This window comes from Gavialis gangeticus, unplaced genomic scaffold, assembly GCF_001723915.1.
Source record: "Gavialis gangeticus isolate Ggan-Ray unplaced genomic scaffold, GavGan_comp1, whole genome shotgun sequence".
Lineage (NCBI taxonomy): Eukaryota > Metazoa > Chordata > Crocodylia > Gavialidae > Gavialis > Gavialis gangeticus.
The window spans coordinates 64,368,829-64,389,760 of NW_017728993.1; the positions used below are offsets into that span (position 1 = coordinate 64,368,829).

Consider the following 20,932-nt stretch of genomic DNA (forward strand, 5'->3'; position numbering starts at 1 on the left):
GGGGCTAGTTACGCTGCGGCAGGAGCAAGGTTATTACTGAATGATGATAAATTCAAATCAGTAGAACTCATTCATTTCTAAACATTTATCTTCTTTGCACTGAGCTTTACATACAAACACATCACTTACCACCCCCTGAGGAACACAAATGGCTTTGACGGTGCCTTGGGGCTTCCTGAGAACATTCTGAATTAATCCAATGTCCACACTCCTGAACAGATCACTGACATCAACTATCTGAGAGAGGCAAAGAGCACACACAAAAATAAGGCAATAATAACAGGGCCCCATGTTGTGGAAATGGTTTTGGCATCCTCCACCTGCTGCCATACCAGCCCCCCTGGATGGCTGAGTTTGCTCTGAGAAACCACAGGGTGTTTATAAAACTCAGAGGGAGCACAGCATTAACAAACTTGTCTATGAGCAGTTACAGAAAGGGAATCCAAGAAAAAAAAAAAAAGCTCTTTGGAGATCTAGTCACCCTGGAAAGAACAGTGTATAGTAATCAAAATGGCGAAGATACATTTTTAAAGTAGGATACTATCCTGGAAACAGCCACATACATTCATTAAACATTTAGGCTGCTCCTTGCCTGGCTCCCATCAGGCCACCTTGCATCAGTGAAAAGTGCAGAAAAGCTTGTACAGTTTCTGAGAATGACTCAGGGACTTCAGTTCCTCAGATTGTTGAGTACTCCTTTCACAAGTGCTAAATCGGCTTTAAAGTAAAAAAATAATGTTCTATGAAGAACCACCAAGACACTGAGCATCAGTTCTTTTCATTGGCAATATGAAAAATACCTGCACATATCACAGATGATGGAAAAGTCACCTTCAGTCATCTAATCCAAGCATAACAAGGATTGTCATCTGTGCTAATATATCATTAGGGCTGAAGTGAGAAAAAGAGCACCTCCCAAAAAGGGACAGGGGAAAACAGGATAGAAGACCCCAAAGCCATACTGCTTCACTGCTTTACCACAACTGGCCAAGCTTCCCACTTTTTAAGGGACCTGCTACAATAATTTCTTGAGCCTTCCAAAACAGTAGAGGTTTTGGCATCAAGAACCCCATCCTTCCACCTGTGTGCAGAATCGAGGTTTGAACACTAACTGTTCAAAAATGTTAAGAGGAAGGAGAAAGCATAGATGCTTCTGAGAAAAGAGAGCTCACCTTCATACCAAAGCGAGTGTCTGGCTTATCAGTCCCATAAGCAGCCAGTGCCTCAGCATAGCTCATGGAAGGAAAAGGGATGGTTATGGGGCTTTTCTCTTCAGGCCAAGAATACTGGAGCAGGCCCTCAATCAGCCTCTGGATCCCAGACTGGTCTACAAATGACATCTCAATATCTATCTTAAAGACAGAAGAAGCAGGACATTACACATCCACAGATACCAGGGAAACTGCATTCTTTTCCATCCACCTACCTCCTCTGAGTACCTAAGGGCTTTGTACAAATAAAGATGATTGATTTCAAAATACTGTATGTACATGAGCAACTGGTGCCTCCTGAGTCTAGCGGGGCACCAGCAGGGCGCAACCGGGGTAGGGCAGGGGGGTGCCCCCCAGTGGCCAGTTGCTGAGAACACTGGCGGCACGACAGCAGAGCCAATTTCAGGGGCAGCACTAGCACTCTCCATGCTCCCCTACCAGCCAGAGCACTCGCTGTCAGGGGGGGCACCAGCACTCTCGGGGGGGCATGTACCACCCCCCCCGTGCCCCCCACGCCCCTCTTACACGTCGCCTATGTGTATGTATATACCACAAGCAGAGAGGTAGTTAGCTGTGTTAGTCTATAAGGACACCTCTGCATTGCCTTCTGTGTATACCATGCCAGCCTTACATAAAGAATGCATCTGTTACCTTGCAGACACAAAATATTGCTCAGTTTATCAGCAATCATCCCCTGCTTAGAAGCTAAATAGCCAGTTAGTGATGCTAAGGACTCTGAGGGAGAGAAGTCACAAGGAAATCCTCAGGAATGAGCAGGACTAACTGGTCTTGTCCAGGTGCCAATGACTGTGAAGAGAGCTGTACTGCCCCAGCAGGAGGGAAGCAAGCCAAACTTTGAGAGCAGCTCAAATGTCACTACTGGGCCTGATGAACATGGTGCCAACATTTCCACCAGCTGAAACTCATCTCTGTGGAAGCTGAATCCCTCCTTTATCCCAGAGCTCAGTAACCACTTATTAGGCATGTGAAATGCATAGCACCAAGCACAAGGCTTGAAGGATTTTCAAGCTGAATGACTAGAAGCAAGCCTCACACCAACTGGATGGGCTGGACCAACAATACATGCAGCTAGCAATACCAATCAAGGCTTCCTAACTTGACCGATACCTTGCTGGTGTCATGACTTCAGGAGAGAAAAGTGATACAAAAGGGAAAAGTTACCTGAGTAAATTCAGGTTGCCTGTCTGGCTTTGAACCTTCATCTCGATAGCAGCGGGCGACCTGAAAGTACCTGCAGTTGAAATTAAAAGCACCCTAAGCTAAACCATGTGTGAAAAATGGATTACACATTCCATTCATGACAGTTCCTGTAAGGACTCCAAACAGGATGAGCAACCATCCAGCAGAGAGTTGATAATGTCAGGTGGGGATTCCATCAAAGGCAGCAGCATCTCAGGGATTCCCTGTCAGTACTATATTTGTTGCCATTTAAAACTGCTCAACTAAAACAAAACTTCTTCCCCTTCAGGTCTCTATGTTATATTGATCTGTGTTGACAAATCAGTGTATTCAGGAACTGACTTTGGACACATTCCTCTTTGTGATGGGCCAGTAGGGGGCGGTGTTGTGCTGAGCTATCCAGCTCACTGCACCCAGCTCAAAACCCCACTTTGAGTGTCTCCCCTGGGGTGCCTACGTCCACTCAGACTCCTTTCCAGAGCCCATCAACAAGCCTGGGGTAATTGGTGCCACCATCCAGGGTCTGGTCTTTGTTAGGGCTTTTTGCCACCCAGGGTACACAGGCCCTGTAGATCTTGGGGGTGCTTTGCTCCCAGCAGGATATATTAGGGGGCTTCTTATAGTCTGAAGCATTAACAGTAGCCTCCTTTAGTCATCTGAGCAAGGGAGCCAAAAGGCTTACCTAATCCCTCTCAAGCAGGTACAGGAAGGCTTGCTATAATGGATAGCTTTATTGATTGGAGAGGGTAAGCATGGGGAGGGGTACAGGTCAGAGAAGTATCCAAAGAAAATCCCTGAGCAAACAGAAGTGGCTTGGTAGCCTTTTGATATGTTTCTACATCACTTCATCCTAAATTATGAGCTAAAATTCAGGTAAGTTACTCACATTTACATCCAGAGTTTGAGCAAGCTCCTTCTCTGGAGGCTATATGGCTCGTTTTCTGTGTTCCAAAACATGTCTGCTCCTCTTCCTCAATGAGGGACCCTTTATACATCTGTCATGACCTCATCACTAAGTTCCAACCAGAAGCAGACCTACTGGCTGCTGACCGGTGCTTCCAAAAGACATCAGCCCTACCAGGTGAGATGACCAGTAACATGACCTGTGGTTGCAAGAACCTGAGACAGTGGAGAAGCAGGTTCCTCCTCCCATTGGAATTTTTACAGCCTAGCCAGTCACAGAGGCAGGTAACACAAGAAGTGGGTTGGGCTGTCTGCTTACAATAGTGAGGCAGACTGGGGGGTGATTTCTCCACACTCTCAACTGGTCTTCAGCCAGTCAGACCTTAAGTTCTGGAGCAGTAAGGAGATACCTCAGAAACACTTCCTGATTTTATTGCAGACATGTTCAAAGGTTTTGCATGAATAAACTGTGACCATGTCTTATCCAGTTCAATCGCACACTGTGGTCTTAATTCATCTCAGTAGGAGTTAAGCCATGTAGGTCAGTGCAAGAGAGGAATTCACCATGCTTTCCCTTTTCTGCTTCTCAGATTTTCCCATCTCCAAAACGTCTTTGTGCATTTATGTTCAGAATCATGATAATATGGAAAATTTTCACATAGTTTTGAAAATTTCATATGCATATAGGGGATTTGGACACACAGCTCCTTAGTCCAGTGGGATTCTTGTGCCTAAATGTCCCTAGATCAATGATGTCTGAACTTCTTGGCCTGTGGGCTGGATGAGCAGTGCCAGGTCTGTCTGTGATCTGGTCTGTGGACCTGATCCAATGTGTGGTACTGGCCCAGCTAGGGCCCATGCAGCCATGTGGGAACAGCTCACCCAAGGCCTGATGCACCCAGGTGGGAATGGGCTGCCTGGGACTCATTCCCATATGGCTGCACTGGACCCTGGCCAAGCCACTTCCAAGTGGCTGCACTGGGCCCTGGCTTAATCCAGCCATATGGGAACAGGGCCTTATCCCTCTGTGGGGGGCTAGCCTGGCCAGGGCCAGTCTAGCTGGGTGGGACTTTGAAATCTGGCAGCATGGGAGCAATGGTAGTGTTAACTGCTACCACTCCCCCACTGCCAAATTTCCAGACCCATGGGCTGGATTACGGGGCTCTGCAGGCTGGATCTTACCTGTGGGCTGGGAGTCGAGCGCCAGTTAGAAGTCACAGTGAATGATGATAAGACTTTAAGATCCCCCCACTTGAGGTCACTTCAGCTGCAAAACCATTTGCTCTAAGTTTCTGAACAAACATTGAAATCTTTGCCCCCACCCCCCCCAAAAATAAATAAATAAAATAAAATAGGGAACAGACCTCTGAGGTCCTTATTTTATAAAAAAGGAGCACTCACCTGTCCAGACCTCCAATCATGAGCAGCTGTTTAAACTGTTGAGGACTCTGAGGCAGAGAGTAGAATTTCCCAGGCTCCCTGGAGGGTACCAGGAACTCTTTCGCACCCTAGTATCAAAGATGGAATAAGAGAGGAGAGACTTCTTAATACAGCATATAGCTGACATTTTGTATCTTGCCACATGAGAAGGTTGAGGCAAAATAACTTCATAAATTTCAAGAGAGGACTGGACACACAGGGACCCAATTCAAAGCCTACTGAAGTTGATGATTGATTTTCCAAACTTCAAAAAGCTTTGAATGAGACCCACAGGAACAGGATGAGCACCTCTATGAGAATTAGGAACAGTGTATAAAACCTCACATTAACTAAGCATAAGATGATCATGAGGCAGAGCTTGGAAGCCATCTCTTCCTATGGCACAGAAATGCAGACTTATGCAAATGCAGCGTGTCAGGGGATTTTACAGGATGTTTTATTTCATTAAAAGATTTGATTATTTTTATTCTTACTTTAGGGCATGGGTACATGAACAACTTATCAGAGTGGGGCCTTTCTGCCCATTGGCTGCTCCATGGTTACTGTCAGTGCACATGTTATTAAATCACAATTGATGAAAGCTAAGTAACAATAACTCAGGCCTCAATAAAATAGGTTTAAGATGCTGCAGCTTAACTTTCATTAGAGATTTGATTCTATTTCAAGTACTGTAGTTTATTTTTGGAGTATTACAAATGCCAATGACATAAATGAAGCATGAATGGCAAATTCTTTGTTTTCCCTTTCTTTTGGTTAATGGCTGTACGGTTCTCATCTCTCTGACCTCAACAGAAAACCAGGAAAAAAGCTAATGCATATAGTTGCATCAAAGGTACTCTTGGTGATTCCCAAGGTATCAAAGCCTGAAGAGCCCAGTTAGCTAAGCCTTGCTGGGAAGATGGATGAGGCAGGTTGGTCAATGTGCACTTGAGGCACAGAAACTGGGTTAAATGAATATGAACATCAGAAGACATCTGTCATTAATAACTACTTGGAAAATAATACTGGACCAGATGGACCATTGGCCTGACCTACTCTGCAAATGCAGAGTCGCTGCATCTAAGCTCTAAATAGCTTTCCTGTTTATAATAGAAATGGATTAATTTTAAAACAAGAAATACTATTTTTGGAATGGGATTGCAGGAGTGGGGGTAGGGACGGGGAAGAAAAGGTTCCCCAGTCTCTCCAAAGGGGAGGAAGAAATGTTTTTCCAGAAAACAGGGAAGAAAAATACTACACAACTTCAAGGTGCTGCTCTCTTTGCAAACAACTACTCAAACACACTACACCTTTATGTTTTTGCAGCTTTATCACCTAGAAATCCCTTTTAGCAAAGACATCTGAGACCCAGATCTCTCCAAACAGTCCTGCCAGGTTACTGTATTTTTTAAGTGATGATGGACCATGTTCAGAGGTGACATCCCTAGAGGTGTAAGTTTCTCTTTACATAAGTTACCCACTAAATGGTTGGAGAGGTAGGCTGTGGCAGGGTAGGATAAAAGACAGAAGAGCTTACCAGCCCACTTTACCTTTCAGCATATTGCTACCTCCTATTAGTTTGCAGCTATGGCTTAGGCTTTCTATACATGTCCCAGCAGGTGAGTTACATACAACATACCAACATGAACTTTCACCACCCTGCAAATCCCCTCTGACTCTGACTTAGGTAGCAGACTCTAGGAGAGGAATGTTGGGTGCATCACTCTTCTGCCCTCAGTTGTACAGTGCAGAGGTGACAAGCAAGAAGAATGCTTGTGGCAAGCTGCCTGTCCCCCATGGCAGATCTAAGCAGAAAGTCAGTCCAGGATTTCTTCAGCTGACCTGACTTCAGATGCAGGAACTAGCTATAAATAATGGTTGAAAAGGGGTGGGCAGGTAGCTTTTGCAACAGCTAGTGAAAAGAAATTAATCATCACTCTTGCAACTGGAGTCAGTCCTGCTGGTCTGGCCGTTAGTACACTGCACTGCCACATATAAAGTGTAGGTGTGAATCTCAGTTACGCTATCAGGTTCCACAGGCCATCAGGGCCTGGCAGCAGCAACTTGGTTAGTGCCATGGGGATGTGTCACGGGGCGGGGTCCCAGGAGTGGCTGTGATCTCTCCTAGCGCTCCCTACCGTGCCAAGTGGGTGTCCATGCACCCTCGTTCTTGCCCACCACATCTTTGGTGACAAAAGTATTAAGGGAGGCTGCCTTTTGCCCCCTTGGACACGGTACCCCTGATGTATCCCAGTTTGTGTTCTGTCTTAGCGGACCCCGTGAATTAAAGCCTCAAGGGCTACGCATGGCTCCTACCACCCCTAATACCACGCCCCAAGCCTCTCAGATGTACCGGACATTGTCTTGTCAAAATCCCTTGCCACGCCCTCATGGCACCCCCTTGCTTGCCTACTATTGCCCGCGCCCTTGCAGACACTCTATGGGCTCATCTCAATCGCCCACCCTGGGGCCTTTCTCTGTGCTCCCCGCAGACGCTCTCCGGCCTTTGTTGCGGCCGCGCCCTCACCGGGGCTCTCTCTCTCTCTCTCCCAGTTCTGCCCGCACTGGGGGCCCTGCCTCACGATCAGGGCTCAGGTGGCCGTAGCCGTGCCTGGCCCCGACCTCCTTCTCGGGTCTTACACCCCACTGGGGCTTCCCACAATCGAGGCTCAGGTGGCTGTAGCCATGCCTGGCCCCCAAATTCCCCTCTTGGGGCCCCTATTCCCATGCGCCCGCCCTCCCTGGGGCCCCTATTCCCATGCGCCCACCCTCCCTGGGGCCCCTATTCCCATGCGCCCGCCCTCCCTGGGGCCTTTTCCGCACTTGGGGCTCAGGTGGCCTTAGCCGTGCCTGGCCCCTAAATCCACTCCTTGGGTCAACGATTCCTGTGGGGCTCAGGCAGCCTCAACTTTACCTGGCCCCCAATGCACTGTGCCCCTTCTCAGGGCTCTGGGGTCAGTGCACCCCTAGATGCAGTGTCCTCTCTGGCACCGGGGTCCCCACACCGCTGTGGAGCCCCTAATGAGGCCTCCTCCAACCCCTATTAGCCTCACCCAGTCCTCCGGTGTAACAACAAAGCAATATCATAAGCCAATTGGCTACAACTCAAGAACTAAGCCACCTGGCTAAACGCAAACTCTAAGCCCTCTGGCTACTCAATCAAATCCCCTACCCAGGCTTTCTCCTCCTAATATCCTCAAGCCAAAGCTGTTCAGGCCATCAAGCTGTTCTAGGCTGCACCCTCCAGCAGAGCTCCTTCTCCCTGGGATGTTAGTGGGGAACTGCCTGCTTGGCCTCAGCCTGGGCTGTTTATATAGGCCAGGCCCTGCCCCCTTCCGCTCAGCTGACCACTGTGGTTGCCCTGGCAACCGGCACCTGTACCTTTCCCTAGGAGCAGGGCACTTCAGTGCACTGTGACAGGATGAAATACCTGGCATTTTCTCCAGCAAAACTTCTGGAAAGCTACTGAGTAGGCTATGAAATTATTTCTGTGCTCTACTGGAAGAAGGGAGACTGAGGTACTGTCATGAAGGATGACTTAACAATGGTAACAAACTGAGAAGAGTTGGGGAAAACTGTGCACTGAAAACTCTTCAAGGGGCTTCTTTGCAAAAAGGAAAAGGTATACAAGCTCAATACACAAATGCACTAGTTTCCTAATTTGGGAGCCCATCCTTTCCTTCTTTTTCATGTAGTTCAATAACATGGCATTCCCCGTGCCAGGAACAGAACAGCTAAAATTGTCAAGGCCATTTTAGCACTATTAAAGATAATCAGGCAGGGCAAGGATGCTGGTTAAAGAAAATGGTCATAACTTCAGGTTGTTTTCAGAATTCTCTAGTCACTATGGTCAACTAGCTAAAATCCATAGGACCTGGAGGTCAATGGGGGTCTTTCCATTTGCTTCAGTGAGTTGTGGAACAGAACCTCATAGTGGCTTGATCCCACTTCTATTTCACCAAAGGAAGGTGCTTTAACTGTTGAACTCTGTGCAACTGCAGAGCCAGATCCAGTACCAACAGTGTAGCTTCTGCCCTGGAGATATTCATGGAAGGCCCACTTATTCCAAAAGAACTCTTGTAGTCAGGCACAGACTTATTATAGTGCAGAATCTGGATGAATGTTTGTAACTATCTCCACACATGGTAACGTCAGCATACATTGCTACCTTCAGACAACAACTACTCTAAAGGATTAATTTTAATCCACAGGTTTATAAAGATAAAAAACCTAAACAGCATACTCCAGAAATGAGAAGAAAAAAGACATGCATTCATCCTGTTGAACTCCCTCACATATGACTTTACTGTTCCCAACAGTATATATGAGTTAGCTGTATCCCATTTAGTTTTAAAAATTACAAAAGTTGGGGTTCTCCGTTATCTGCTTTCAGAGATCCACAAAAAATGCTACCCCACTATACTTATATGGGCCTTCTTAAATCAATAAGATTACTGTATATCAGTTAAGTATATGGCATAGCCCACTTTCATCAATTCCTGTGCAATTGCTCTCTATTGTATACAGTAATTAGCTTGCAAAATACAAACCCAGAATACAAGACTTGAAAATAAACACTTTCAAATGGGGATACCATGGTGATGTACCAGCTCAGAGATGCATGAGGACAGAATGAAATACCTGAAGGAATGGGTTTTTGTGGAATCTGGTCCTCCAAAGATGCTCCATACTCAGCAAAACACATTGCTTTGCAAGAAAGCAGCCTTGGGGGTGGGGGGAGGTTTGATACCAGAAGATTCCCAGTCCTTGCCCAAGACACAGCCTCATGGCTCTAAAGGATCCATTTGATGGATAAGAAGTTGACAGGTAAACAGGTAAGTAGTAACATAACTACAAATAAAGGCAGAGTGGCAGACTAGGATAATAAGTAAATAAGTGATCTGTGTAACCACAGCAGGCCAAAATAACTAGCAGCATACATACCCCTGGGGTTCTCTTAAATAGTGTTGGAGTCTCAACATCCACAAACCCTAAGAAACAAAACATGCTTCAAAAATTAAATAATCAGAGTAGGGGGATGGCATGGTTTGGAACAAGTTGGCTACAGTCAGTACCTCGTCATCTTGAGAGGTGAGGCACAACCTGAAGCTACTCAGCAACCAGCAGACTCATCTAATTCTTTTTAAGACAATTAAGAACTATTTGTGAAGTTACAGTCTGATCCTGAGAGGTGATAAGCACCCACAAATCTCATCTGGACTTGGAGTCTCCAGTTCCCCCTATAAGCTAAAAAGCCTCTTATTAAGCTAACTAAACACTTTAAAATGACCATCAATTTTAAGATGAATGCAGGCCCTTTGAAAAACGGGCCCTTTAATATGCCTGAAGTTAGGCGGCCAGATAATAAGGCATCCAGGATTCACCAACCTCCTGTTAAAATCTTCCCCTTTACTGTATACAGCTCATTCAAAAGTGATCACCTGTGATCGGATAAGGGACTAACTGCTATTGTGCCCTTGAAATATAGCAGCATCCCACTGTAGTCACCACTGAAAGATAGCAAGTCACCATATGAGGGGCCACATTGGGGCTGCACTTGCCTAATGTTCCAACCCATGGTAAGTTTTACAGCAGTAAAGCATGGAAGCAAAAGGAAAAGGAAAAATCCTGAGAATCTGGTACTGTTTTTAGTATTTCTCTTACCATGGAGGTTGCAGAGGTATTCCCGCATTCTCATCACCATCTGGGATCTGAGTCGCAGATTGTACTGCATCTGGGAACTGCGTAAGTCCAAGTAACGATACTGCATACGCAAAGCCTCAGATTTCTAAAGAGAAGAGAAGAAAGACTTCAAAAAGCAAAATTAAAACCATGCCCACAACAGCTTCTGAAACTACACTGGAAGGCAAAATGGTAATGAAGGACAACGCATTATTGGGTGTCACTTTTATATATATGCAGGAATGTGTGTGTGCAGTTTGCCCCAAACTGAAGGTTCTTTAATAAAAGCTTTCTGGTCTAAACTCTGTATTCCAAATCCTTGCTTTTCTCTGTGCAGGAACAGATCATAACAATCCTCCTTTGAATTTACGGGGCACTTTTCATTCACATATCTCAAACAACTTAAGCAAGCATGATCATACCTATTTTACAGAGGAAGAAACCTAAGGTACAAGAAGTTATGCTTATACTGATGAAACTTATGCAGGATCACACATTCATGCAGAGCTTAGCTCTCTTCAGTCTTGGTCCTCACCACTATGCAGTGGACCATATTTTATCAGGGCACTTAATCTGTGATGGAAGACCTCTACCATGAGACCTGAAAGACCTGACCTTCAACGTGACTGATCTGATTGAAACAGCAGGTAAACCCTCCTGCTACCTGACTGTATATATGGGTAACGTTAACTCCCCTATCTTAAATATACTCAGTACTTTTAACATGTTTTGCATTGCAAATTACAAGAAACTGATGTTGGCTCCATATTTCCACCTCCATTACTATCAATATATATTTGAACCAATGCACCAAGACAAATTATGCCTTGCATTTCACCCTACTATTATCAGACTTTAGGTCTCAGAGCTCACTTTAAGAATGTTCTGCTGTCAATGACCACCTTTCCCCATTCAAAGGAAATTGTATGGGTTAGAAAAAAACACCCTCTGTTGTCTCATGACAAGAGGGTGGCAGACACCTTGGTGAACTCTTTAATTTCAAATGGTAGCTTCTTGCAGGAGTTTAGGATTTCGGCAGTCTTCACCTTCACTTCAATGTCTCCTGTCGGTATTCTCTAAAACAAAGAGAAAAAAAATTTAATTCCCCTGAAAAATACTTGGATGGGTTTATTTTTGGGTCACAGATTTTCAGGCCAAATTGGACCCTGTGTTTATTTAAATGTGGCCTCTTGCACACCAGAGGGCAGAGAATTTCCCCCAGTGACAGTCTTCACTTAGCTTCTGTCAGTATACAGATCACAGTCAGTTACTCTCAGTGTAGGACCTGCTGGGTATTGCTCTCCTTCAGCAGCATATCCATCCCTATATCAAAATAAAACTGTTGCTTGCCTATAATGTGCTCTTTCCCTATGATGTACCCAATGTCAGGCACAATCAAAGCTTTGACCTTTAATATGAAGGAGAGCGATGATTCAATTTATTGTACGCATTACAATGCTTAGGAGCTTGAAGGGTTACACCAATTCTGAAGAATAGAGTTCCCACTTGAATTCTAGAATGGACCCTTTCCTGCACCTATCATCTCTATAACAATCACGCCCCTTATACTGTTTCTTCCCAACTTTCAGGATAGACTAGAACACCCTCTATTACCAATGCATTTCTAAGACCATTGCATACTTTAAAAAAGGTGTAAAGTCTAACACTGTCTTCTCTGTGATATGTCCAAGTATCAGGGAGCCTAGTCAGAATCCTGGCTTCTATTCTCAGGTCTCCCACTAATTAAACATATATCATCTTGAAACTGTCACCTACAGCTGCCATTTCCAAGAGCTGCGCATGCACACTGCTTCTTAAAAGAACAGGCTTTCAAAACTCTGTGCTTCTATAGAACAAGAATAATAGAATTTACTTGGGCAGGCATTATTAATAAAAGATCAATATGTATTGCAGAATGCTCTACACTAATTTTTATTCTTACAGGTGTTAAATGCCAGGTTCTTAACAACGTCCACTGTCTCTCAAATGGGTGGTGGTGGGGACTTAATTTATGAATTTTTGTAAAGTGCATTGAGGTGCCTATAACAGCCATCATTTCTCTCATTTCTTTCAAATCATGCAGGATGAACTATCATACCTTAAGAAAACAAGGTGGCCAGGGATAAACCCATGCCACAGAGCATGCAGTGAACTCCACTTGCCAGAAAACACTGGTAAATTCAATACACTTCCCAGAAGTACAACACTCAAAGAAAACCCCCACAAAGTTTCCAAAGTACTCACTGGGTTCTTTTGCTCTGGAGGCCGGAAGCAGACTGTTCCGGTCACTCTTAAAACAGACTCCATAGGGACATTGCATAAGATGCTGTTTACATGGGAATATGCCTGTAGAAGGGGAAAAATTTACTGAAATGTCATGGAAATTCAAGTCACCCTGCAGAGGTGTCACTGTCATATGCTTTTTCTGTTTTCCTAATGGCCCCTTCTCACACTAGATAGATTCTTTATGGGACACTTGTAATGGCAATACTCGCATTGCAATAGTATCTAAGAGCCCCAGTAACGGACTTGACTACAATGTGTTAGGCTTAGCAAGAACACCTGGAAGAAGATGGTCCTTGCAAGCCACCTTTTAAGAAGCTTAACATTTAGCAACTCCTCATTCAGAGCACACTTTGGTTCCGCCAAAAGAGTGCCAGCTGGGTCCTGATCTCAGCTGTGAATTTTCGTCATTACAATTCTGTAGGTGTGCTTTAGGGATCCCCAAAGTTTGCCCAATTGACAGCTGCACTGGCAATCCACCCAGGGACTGATGGCCACAGCTAATGCTGACAAATTTGAACAAACTGCAAGTACCCTTATGCGCTACACAAACTCAATCTGACAAGGCAGGACAGCTTATTCTGCCCATGACATCATGTGGACAAGCTGTCAAAATGGAAAAGCTACACTCTTTCCTTCATTATCCCTTACCTCATCCTGTGGAATGATGAGCTGGGTCAGGCCCTGGAAGTCCCTCAGAATCAAAAACAGGTTCTGCCTGATCCATAATAAAAATAAAAAAAAGAAAAGAGTTGTTTCTCTGAGAATGTAACCTTTTCCAGATTTCTAAGCTGAAACCCACGTTCCTAGTTTGCACTGTCTTAAGGTTGCAATTTTAATCTCAGAGCACTTTAAAAACTACACATGTACAATACAGACAGAGTCGTCCTACGGGGTGGGGAAATTGGGGTGACTGTCCCCGGTCCTGCGCTTTGGGGGGTCCTGTGGACAGCCATTGGCATGTGCTGTGGGCACCACCACTCCATGTGGCTGCTGCATGCCACCGGCTTCACGCTTCAGCTGCTCACCACCCCCCACCTTCCACCTGCACAGGCCCTGCACACCCCTAGGACTGGCTTTCACTACAGATATTCCCTGACTCATATTTGGAACAAATATCTTTAATTCATACCAGATTCAGGCACTCAGTGAAATTTTAAAACAAAAGCTGCATCAGAACTTGAATTATTGAACATTAAATCCATGGAGAATAAGAGTTTTTGAAGAATTGATGTGACATTCATAAAGTGCTCACTGCTGAACACACACATTAGCTGACAAAGTCTGTCTAAGCAAGAAAACAAAAGTTCATAGAGATGAGACAAATTTAAAATAAAAAGCACTGACATTAATCTTCTCATCAGAAGCTTTTACCTGGGTCATCCACATGTCAAGCTGATGCTACAAATCTGTAATAAAATCTCAGTTTCCTCTGCTTCAGGAAACAGAACTATCAGTCTAATTGACTGAGCAGTATATCACCAGATGAAATACATTATGGCCCTACAGAATGGCAAGAGCACAATAACTTGTTGCTATAATCATAAAAATGTTTATTGGAGCTCTACCCAGCACTGTTCCAAGACAAAGTGTACGGTTCTGCCAATAAATTCTACCTCGAATATCACTGCAGAATTCTGGGAGATAAAGAGCAAAGAGTCATTATAAACTGCAAAAGGGTCAAATTCTGAGATTCTGATCTCAGTTCCACTGGTGTAACTCAACTAAAACAATACGAGAGAAAGGTAGTTAGAGGTGTTAGCCTTAAGTAAGGCAGAAGGCAGGGTAGATATGCACCTTTTAGGCTAGGTGAATTAGAGATGCATAAGCTTTCGTGAGTCAGAGCTCATTTCAGAAGTGACATACTATGAAATAACTTGCACAAAGTAGGCTATGAAATACAGAAATCATACGACTTACTTCCAAGTCTGCTTACATGTACCTAACAGGCAGAATTAGAATCTGGCCCAGTATGACCATAATTAAATCAGAGTACTGTCTACTCCATGAAGATTACTGATTACTGTATTTTCTTGCACACAACACAGACCTCTTCCCCCAAAAAACAGCTGCTTAAAATTTGGGTGCACATTATAAGCAAGGAAATATGGTAGTATTTACTTATATAATATTCCATATTATGGAAATACGGTTTCTGCCAGGTAAAAGCAAAAGCAACTCTGTACTTGATCCACAGGGATGAAAGCAAGGACCAGGTTAGGTTGCCGAGCTGCTGCTACTCAGTTACTTACTATAAGGAAAGATGTTTTTGAAGAGCAGAATGAAGACAAAAAAGAATGTGCACGTCTTATTTCAGGGTATATTATATGTAAGAAAATATGGTATTCACAAAACATAATCATAGGAGCTACACTACAAATATTAACACAACATACCATGAACTCATTTCTTAAACAGCTTGAATTAACACTATAATTAGCACTTGCTAATTCATTTATTAATCTATCAATAATAATGCGTATATATTCTCAACATGCATCATTAAGTACTGTAGTAAAAAAGGCACGCACAAACAACATGATCCTTGCTTCATAGGAGTAATTTAAACCTAGACAATTTGTTTGAAAATATAGTTGAATACAAATATTTAACAGCTGCTGCAAACGCACTGATTTAGTTTCTTCGTTTGTAAGATGGGAACAGTAATTTAATTACCTTGTAGGGTTGTTGTAAAGATTAATTAATGTTAGCACATACCATCAAAGAAATTAAAGTATTTGCAAGTGTAAACTATTGTCTTAATTTTAAAAAAAATAGTCTAATCACAATGCCACAATGAACTTTACAATACTACTATCATTTCTGACTATTCAACACTGGGATATTGTTGGGATGTTTGCTACAGAATACCTTTAATAGTAGACAAGTTATATTAAATATTCAAATAAAGCTACTTATTCTATTTAATATTTGGGAGAATCCCCCCAAAAATTCATTCGTCATTTTTCCAGTTGTAATGCAGCTGTCTTGGGACAGTGGATAATAGCATACAGTAATATTATTCAAAAGTTTATAACAGAAAGCAAAGAATAAAATATACAGCACAACAGGAAGTGGATATTTAAGCTGGGGCAAGTTATTACCCAAAAGGGAGCTTGGTCAGGACACCAGGGTTAACAGTGTTTGAAGAATGTCCCAGGGAATCTTTAAAAGAGGTGAAATCAGGACCTTGGCTTTAGATCTTATCTGTATGACAGCACCTCCAGCAACACACTAATTAGTCTAACAACACAGTATCCAACATATAGCGCTATTCACTAACAAGAAAGGCACCCTACGCAAGGGATATTCCTAGCAAGGTGCTTTGTCCAATCTTGGTAGCATAGGAAGCTAAGGAGTAGTATAAAACAATACTGGCATAACAAGAACCAGGCTATAGGGGTTGAATTGGCTCTGGCATTCTAGCTTCTTTTTTGTCCACTCAATTTGCATTTACCTTTGGTACTGAACCCATCCACACAAGGTGACATCTTGGCCCACATGAGCAGAACGCAGCTCTCCACAAGTGTTGGTCCGAGCAGCAAAGCTATTGAAATCTTGGGGTAGGGGGGAAAAAGCCACAGAAGGTTTTAGGGGCACACAAGTGCTAATGTGATGCTAAAGGAGCTTCAATGCACATGACAGACACAGAGAAAGAGGTCACTTCACCCACCATCCTGGAAACCAGCAGGATGTGGGAACACTGCAAACTGTTTCAGGAAAGGAAGCAAAAAAATTCTAGATATCCAAACAAAACCACAAGGAGGCAGAAGCCAGTTACCCAAATGAAATATAGCTCTTTAGAAGTATCAGTATGTCTTTAAGCATCTCAAGACTGATATGCCACATCAAGAAACAAACATACACTGACTCTGGAAGTCTGAGTCCATGTTATGCTTATACTGCAAGTAAAAGGGGTGTGATTCTCTAACCCTAACTCCACTTTGGTGCTCTCTGATGACAACAAACATTTCAGTATAACCTGCCACAGTTGTAAATTTCTGCTCAAGAAATGCCCAGAGCAAAAGCAGAGGAGGATGCTTCAAGTCAGCCTTAAAGCACACTGGCAGATCTGTGTTGGCAGCAGTAGTACTAGGTCTAACTTGAAACATATTGGCAAAATTGTATAATGGAAGTCTGAATAATCCCAATCTTCCCTGAAGGTTTAATAAAGAGCTTGACCTAAAAATAGGGGTGGGCAAAATATGGCTCATGGGCCAGATCTGGCCCACAAAGTGATTTTCTCCCATCCACAGAGGGTCCCTTGGCTCTGCGCAGCCCAGGCACAGGGGGCAGTCTGGGACCATGGCGGGAGTGGCTGATCCCCTTACCCCAGGTGCTGTGGTGCCACTTGGTGCAGCCTGCCCTGTCCCCAGGCCTGGCTCTTGGGCACACTGGGAGCTGTAGTCAGCAGGACAAGGGCAGCATGGTGGCTGGACTCAGCTTTCCGGCATCCTCACTGCCCCCATCCACACCACTGCCAGACCCAGCCCTGTTGCCCAGGCACATCCGCCACACACCCACTGCCGGAGGTGCCAAATGGAGCAGGTGGATGGGCAGGGGTGGAGACAGTCCCATGACCCCGACAGGCAGATGGGATGGGGTCATGGGCAGGCAGGAAGCAGCACCTGGGAGCAGGATGGGTGGGTGGGGCCAGGGCCAGGATTGCAGAGCAGTGACAGGGCGGGGCAAGGGCCCAGGGCAGAGCCATGATCTGCTTCCTGCATGTCCCTGTCCACGATCCCAGCTCTGCGCTGTCACTGCCCTGTGATCCCAACCCTGACCCCAACCCCAACCCCAACCCCAGCCACACCCATCCCATGCCTGGACACCAATCTTCACCTGCCCACTGCCCCATCCCATCTGCCAAGGCTGTGTGCACCCTGCCTGCAGGGTTCCTGGGCTGGTCTCCATGGAGACCCCACTCCCACCTGACACCCCCACCAAGGGGTGCAGGTTAGACGGGCTCGATAGGACCCCCTGCGGTCAGCACCATCCCCTCCTGCAATGGCTCACTGAAACTTCTTAAGTGGCCCTCCAGCCCAAATAATTGCCCAACCCTGCCTAAAACCCATTCAGTTAAAGGAATAGGCTTTGGATCAGCGTCTTATATATTTAAAACTGGACAGTCTCCACTCCTAAAGCATTTATAGAATGATTTTGAGTTTCAGTTCACAGCATTCACTGGTAAGATTAAAGAAAGTCTATCAATTTAATCACATTGCTGCCAGAAAATAGTTTACTTATAAAGCCCTGAAGGTTATATTGCAAAGAAGTCTTGCAGGGGACTTATACCAGGCAGAGTCAATTTCCCATTTGTCTAGGACAGGGCTTCCTAAACTTTTTGCCAATCATCAACATTTCTTGAAAATCACCAGGCAAGCTTAGAACTGAAAATGATAGAGGAAGGGGAGTATATTTTATGGCCTCAGACCACAGTTTGTGAACCCCTGATCTAGGTCTTTCACTGCAGGGAAAGGGAGAACTTTCAAAGCCCAATTTGATACATCACAGAAATTTGTTTATTTGGTTTGACTAGGCTTTGCTCATTATCCACATGAAGACAAATGTAAATAGTAACCAGGATAAGTCAGTTAAGGTCTCATTTAAAGTTTATCTATTTAAAATCTAGAGGGAAGGTGTAATATATCTCAAGTATCCCTTTAATTTTCTATCTGGCTTACCATGGCATGAAACTGTGTCACCCAGAATAAAGAAAGGTTTTTGTCAATTTAGCCAATGAAAATACAGTAGAGAGCAAACCTGTGCCCAGCCCTGCTTACCTGGCACACTCTTCTCTGAATGAAGTGCAAAACTGTTGGAAATAGATCTCCACCAGGGCCTGTTTAGTCTTCTAGAGAACAAAGAGAGCTCCCTGTGTAGCAGGCGCAGCATGTGGTGAAAGGACATCGTATATACCGAAAGAACTGAACTGGAAATAGAACGGCAGCATTAAGAAAGAAACATGAAAATGATTTTATTCTCCTCTCTCAACCTTTATTCTTTAGTCAGCATATATGCCAAGTTTTCTTTTGATTGGCAGGCTGCCCCACCTACTGAAATGAGCCTCATAGTCTTGTGGGAAGGATACTGCTCTGGGACCATGACTACATTTTCTGCTCTGCTGTCGTCCTGTTCTGTGACCTTGAGCAAGTCACGTAATCTCTCTGTATCTCCATTTTTCCTCCCAACCTTTAGCTATTTAGCTTGCAAAATCTCCCAGGAAAGGACTGTACCTCACCATTTGTACATAAAATAGTAACCTGAAGACATGATCCTGGGTGGGGCTTCTAAGCATTACTATTGTGTAAATAATAATGATGCAAACCAACTCCACTTTTTTCCCCCCACTTTATCATATATGTTAGATCCTCTCATGCATAAAATGTTGTTCTAATGTCTTCCATAAGAGCACAGGTTTTCAAACCTGTCTGTGGAGCACTTGTTGGGGGTCTGTGGAAAACCAGCATAGTTTACGTAGTGCTAGCTCCACCTTCTTGCTTCTAATTACTTCCTGGAGTGACTGTACAGCTTTTAAGCCATTATGACTATTATCAGAGCATACAGAAACCGTACTTGGGATATAATTAAGGCACTATAAAAAAGTGTGTCTACATATGCCCTACAGCAGCTTAGGCCAGGGGCTAAAATACTTAGATCTTGCCTATACACACATTTCCCCTGTGCATTTCTAAACTAATTTAGTTAAATTCAATTTAATTTGCTTCTTGACTATAATTTCAAGTCAAGTGTTCCATTTTGATGTAATTTAAGTCCATTTGTTTCAACTTAAATAGAGTGCTATTTATCTGACACAAGAGTATCGATGCACAGACTTACACAGAAATAACTGAAGGTGTGATTTTAAACTGTTTTAAGTCCGGTTTGCACTCTAAAAGTGTCACTGGCATAACTGTAGCAATAAGCAATGCATTTTTTAACCAATATAGCAATGGTAGTAAAAACTTTTTTAGTTATACCAGCATAACAGGCTTTATGCCAACCTAGTACCCCCTTACAACTACAAGTGCACTTGAGGAGAGGCTGAGAGAACTGGGTTTATTTAGTTTGAAGAAGAAAAGACTGAGAGGGGATTTGATAGCAGCCTTTAACTCCCTGAAGGATGGTTCCAAGGAGGATGGAGCTGGACTGTTCTCAGTGGTGAAAGATGACAGAACAAGGTGCAATGGGCTCAAGTCTATGAAATTTATGAAAGTTGCAGCAAGGGAGGTTTAGGTTTGATATTAGGAAAACACTTGCTCACTAGGAGGTGGTGAAGCCCTGGAACAGGTTACTTAGAGAGGTGGTAGGATCTCCATTTTTGAAGGTTTTTAAGACCCAGCTCAACAAAGCCCTGGCTGGGATGATCTAGTTGGGGATGGTCCTGCCATGCAGGGGGTTGGCTAGATGACCTCTTGGGGTTCCTGCCAGCCCTCATTTTCTGTGATTCTACAGAGGATGAGTTTGCCACTTTAACTGTCCTGACAGGTTAAACTGGCAATGCTGTTAAGTGCTGACAAGCCCTTTGTTAGTAGTTATCAACATTTTCTAGACTCAAGGCACCCCTGGATAGACTTGAGGCCGTCTTAGGAAATGCCAGATTTTGGCTTTCACTCTTTTTTTGGAGCACAGAAAATTTAACAGAGCAGTTCCTGTTGCTGAGCACTCAGCAGCCCATGACTCTGGACTCCTATCTGAAACCTCTGGGTGGATCACCTGGTTCACCTTGGCCCGCCTACCACTGCTGACACGGCTTGGCCCCCTGCGGCACCCCGGAGAGGCTCTCCTGGCACCCTGGGCTGCTGTGGGTGCTGGTGACAAATTGCAGCCTTGGTCTGGGTCCCAGCCGGAGCGCGAGACAAGCCCTTCGCTGGGTGGTTTTCAACCGGGAGGCGCTAGAGACCCTCCTCGGGGCTGTGCTGTGCTGGCACGGAGTCCCGCTTGCACAGCAGCCGGCGAAGTCAACCTGGAGAGTTCAAATAGGATCCCACGGGGTTAGTAACGTTCTGAGCACGTGCGAGCAGCCGCTGCCTTACTGCAGTGCTTTCAGATAATACTAATAATGTAGTTATTAAGACGCCTCGCCCCCCCTCCGCCCTGTGGGGTGAGGGGAAGCGTCGCAAACCGCCCCTCCCCCTGCCGGCGCGGGACAACCCCGAGCTACCGTAGCGCGCCATACGAACCCCGCACTCGCTGCACTGCGCCAATTGCTGCTTTTTTTTTTTTTTTTTTTT

At 44.6% G+C, this 20,932-nt stretch overlaps 2 protein-coding genes across 2 annotated transcripts in view; one reads left to right on the forward strand and one right to left on the reverse strand.

Annotated features, from left to right (window-relative positions):
* The window catches only part of DARS2 (aspartyl-tRNA synthetase 2, mitochondrial), a 32,780-nt gene extending 12,302 nt beyond the window's left edge, over window positions 1-20,478 (reverse strand). Inside the window, exons 1-12 of the mRNA XM_019501872.1 lie at window positions 20,424-20,478; window positions 18,482-18,630; window positions 16,156-16,255; window positions 13,350-13,416; window positions 12,660-12,761; window positions 11,396-11,491; window positions 10,398-10,521; window positions 9,678-9,724; window positions 4,716-4,822; window positions 2,394-2,463; window positions 1,173-1,352; window positions 130-237 (exon numbers count right to left, since the gene is read on the reverse strand). Of these exons, the coding sequence (XP_019357417.1) occupies window positions 130-237; window positions 1,173-1,352; window positions 2,394-2,463; window positions 4,716-4,822; window positions 9,678-9,724; window positions 10,398-10,521; window positions 11,396-11,491; window positions 12,660-12,761; window positions 13,350-13,416; window positions 16,156-16,255; window positions 18,482-18,608 (1,128 nt within the window). The 5' untranslated portion in view covers window positions 18,609-18,630; window positions 20,424-20,478. The remainder of the gene's footprint in view (window positions 1-129; window positions 238-1,172; window positions 1,353-2,393; window positions 2,464-4,715; window positions 4,823-9,677; window positions 9,725-10,397; window positions 10,522-11,395; window positions 11,492-12,659; window positions 12,762-13,349; window positions 13,417-16,155; window positions 16,256-18,481; window positions 18,631-20,423) is intronic.
* Window positions 20,479-20,491: 13 nt separating this feature from the next.
* The window catches only part of CENPL (centromere protein L), a 16,955-nt gene continuing 16,514 nt past the window's right edge, over window positions 20,492-20,932 (forward strand). The window contains exon 1 of the mRNA XM_019501871.1: window positions 20,492-20,692. The gene's annotated coding sequence lies outside the window, so the exon portion shown is untranslated. The remainder of the gene's footprint in view (window positions 20,693-20,932) is intronic.